This window comes from Panulirus ornatus, chromosome 14 (assembly GCF_036320965.1).
Source record: "Panulirus ornatus isolate Po-2019 chromosome 14, ASM3632096v1, whole genome shotgun sequence".
In the NCBI taxonomy this organism is placed as follows: Eukaryota; Metazoa; Arthropoda; class Malacostraca; order Decapoda; family Palinuridae; genus Panulirus; species Panulirus ornatus.
The window spans coordinates 40,797,371-40,799,870 of NC_092237.1; the positions used below are offsets into that span (position 1 = coordinate 40,797,371).

Consider the following 2,500-nt stretch of genomic DNA (forward strand, 5'->3'; position numbering starts at 1 on the left):
TATATATATATATATATATATCGTTTATAGGTTGGCCTTGGTTAGCACTTCAGTTTTCCGTACCGTCTCAGCTTACATGGAAAAAAGGTTCTCACAAAAGATAAATTTATATCTTAATATTTTCAAGTATATGTTTATCATTAATATCAGTGAAGTTGATAAACGTGACCATGTCTAACACATCTCTCTTTACTCTCTCTCTCTCTCTCTCTCTCTCTCTCTCTCTCTCTCTCTCTCTCTCTCTCTCTCTCTCTCTCTCTCTCTCTCTCTCTCTCTCTCTCTCAATATTATCGTATTGCACCTCCAGCACTGTACTCTGGGACGCTGACAGCAGTGCTTGCCGTCACCTCCTTCGAGAAGCCCATCGACTCGCTACACCAGCTTCCTGAGGCCCACCGGAATGGCTATACAATCGGTGCCATTCGAGACACAAGCCGTGTGGAGGCCTTCCAGGTGACAATATATAACTTTGGTGAAAGTCTATTTAACAATAATGAGGAGCACTTACAATTCCAAGGTACTACCACCTGATTCCTACGCTTTTATTGCTGAACTGAACTTCAGTATATTTGCCTCAGTTCAGCAGAAAGCGAGAATATAGCAACAAGTTATGTGCAAATCTAGGAATTTTCTGATGTTTCTGTACCTCAAACATTAATCTTTTGAAAATGGGTCTCTTATCAGCCAGTCATCAGAAATATTCAGAAACCGATTCTGAGTGGAACATCTTAACTATACTGGTAAATCAGATGGAAGGAAAAGTGCAGACATATATCTAACGCCTGAGTATGAGCCGTGGGAATGCACAGCATATAGGAATGATAGTCTGGACCTTGGAGGGACTGATATTCCTTTGTTTACTAATATTCTAATTTGCAAGAATCAATAAGTTGCAATGATCCACCAACATTCTCGTCCTCTCTATAGCTGTGGATTCTCAGGGTAGCTTTTTTCAAGACAATCAATCAACCAGTTATGATATGAAAAGTTGTGTTACACGTTGTTACCTGTGTAAGATAGATCTGTCTTGGAAGGCCAAAGCCGTGATATCATATCCGATTTTGTATATGTTAGAGATGAAGGATTGATTTGATTACATTCGATGTAGGATAAATGAACAGGTGATTCTGATTCAAACGGTGAGAAGTTGAGTGAAAGTAAATAAAGTGATGCTTGTTGCTACCTCATCTTTTTGACCATCAGAGTGTGCCTTCCAAGCCAGCAAGACACGTTCTCACGGCTCGTGCAGCCAACATACATCTGGAAGGGACAGCACACAACACCAGTCTCATAACTAAGAGCTACAGGTGGAACGATATACAATGCAATTTACGAATATATACGAATAAGATCCATAAAACTATACTGTCTATTGACATGAAGAACAAATTTGTATGCCTGAACGACACATGAACCACATGATCTGTTCATGGGTTCGCAGTGTCGCGGGATGATATCCAGCCCAGTTTCTCGTAATCTATTTTCTTTCTCACCCCACATCAGTCTGAGGCTCACTTCATACATTCCCATAACTCCTTCACCAGATGTGCCACCACTTCGCCCTCACACTAACCCCTGACTTTACCTCGAGTATTCTCAAACCATTACTCCTCTTTCCCCTCGAACTTTTGTCAATTCAGAGCCAGAACATGCAGGTTCCTCTCCTTTTATCGTCCTGGTTACATACGCACACGGTCAGGCACCCGAGCCTGAGCCTTCGAGAAGGATGAGCCCTCCTGGCTTGGCTCCCTCTGTTGTAGCTTATGGAAATTGACATACAAGGAGGGGAAGGTTTCCAGCCACCCTGTTCCTGCTCTTTTTAATCACCTTCTACGTCACATTGGGTAGTAGTCTTTCTCCGATATCCCCAGAATCCTGACACTGTTGCTATACAGTAATGTTTACCACATACTTCAGTGGTCTGAGACTCTTCTTTCACAAGTCTACTTGACCCTCTTGATATACACAAATGTTTACAACACGCAGGAGTACTCGTACTGGGAGCCATGTTCACAATACTCCCTGACACTGTTGCTATATACACTGATGTATATCACACACATCAGTGTACTGAGATCCATGTCTTCAAGTCTCGCTGACACTTGCTGTACACTTCATAGTCGACTATGAAGTAAAAAATCATATTCATGATGAATGTTCCACTCACAAAAATATTTATAGAATTTGCACTGAATACCCTACAGTAAGTATGGACATTGCAATGTAGTATAATCCCCTGCATTACAGTTTGTGAATAAGACTCATCATCATTAATCCTTTCACTCACTTGTTGTGGTCAGGCTTCACAGGGAGAAACATACAGATTATGTTCTTTATCACTGATGTAACCACAATTCCTGCGACATTCATGTAACCACAACCCCTGCGATACTAACACACATTATCATGCATATCCTGTAACTCTGTGCAACCGGCCGACCTAAGTCAAGTATGATATCATACAACACTTTCCAGAGTGCCAAGAGCGGGATCTTCCAGG

The 2,500-nt window shown here is 41.6% G+C and overlaps 1 protein-coding gene across 1 annotated transcript in view; it reads left to right on the forward strand.

Annotated features, from left to right (window-relative positions):
- The window catches only part of LOC139753538 (glutamate receptor ionotropic, delta-1-like), an 80,276-nt gene that overhangs the window by 54,218 nt on the left and 23,558 nt on the right, over nt 1-2,500 (forward strand). The window contains exons 4-5 of the mRNA XM_071670186.1: nt 308-453; nt 2,476-2,500. The exon at nt 2,476-2,500 is cut by the window's right edge and continues 74 nt beyond it. Of these exons, the coding sequence (XP_071526287.1) occupies nt 308-453; nt 2,476-2,500 (171 nt within the window). The remainder of the gene's footprint in view (nt 1-307; nt 454-2,475) is intronic.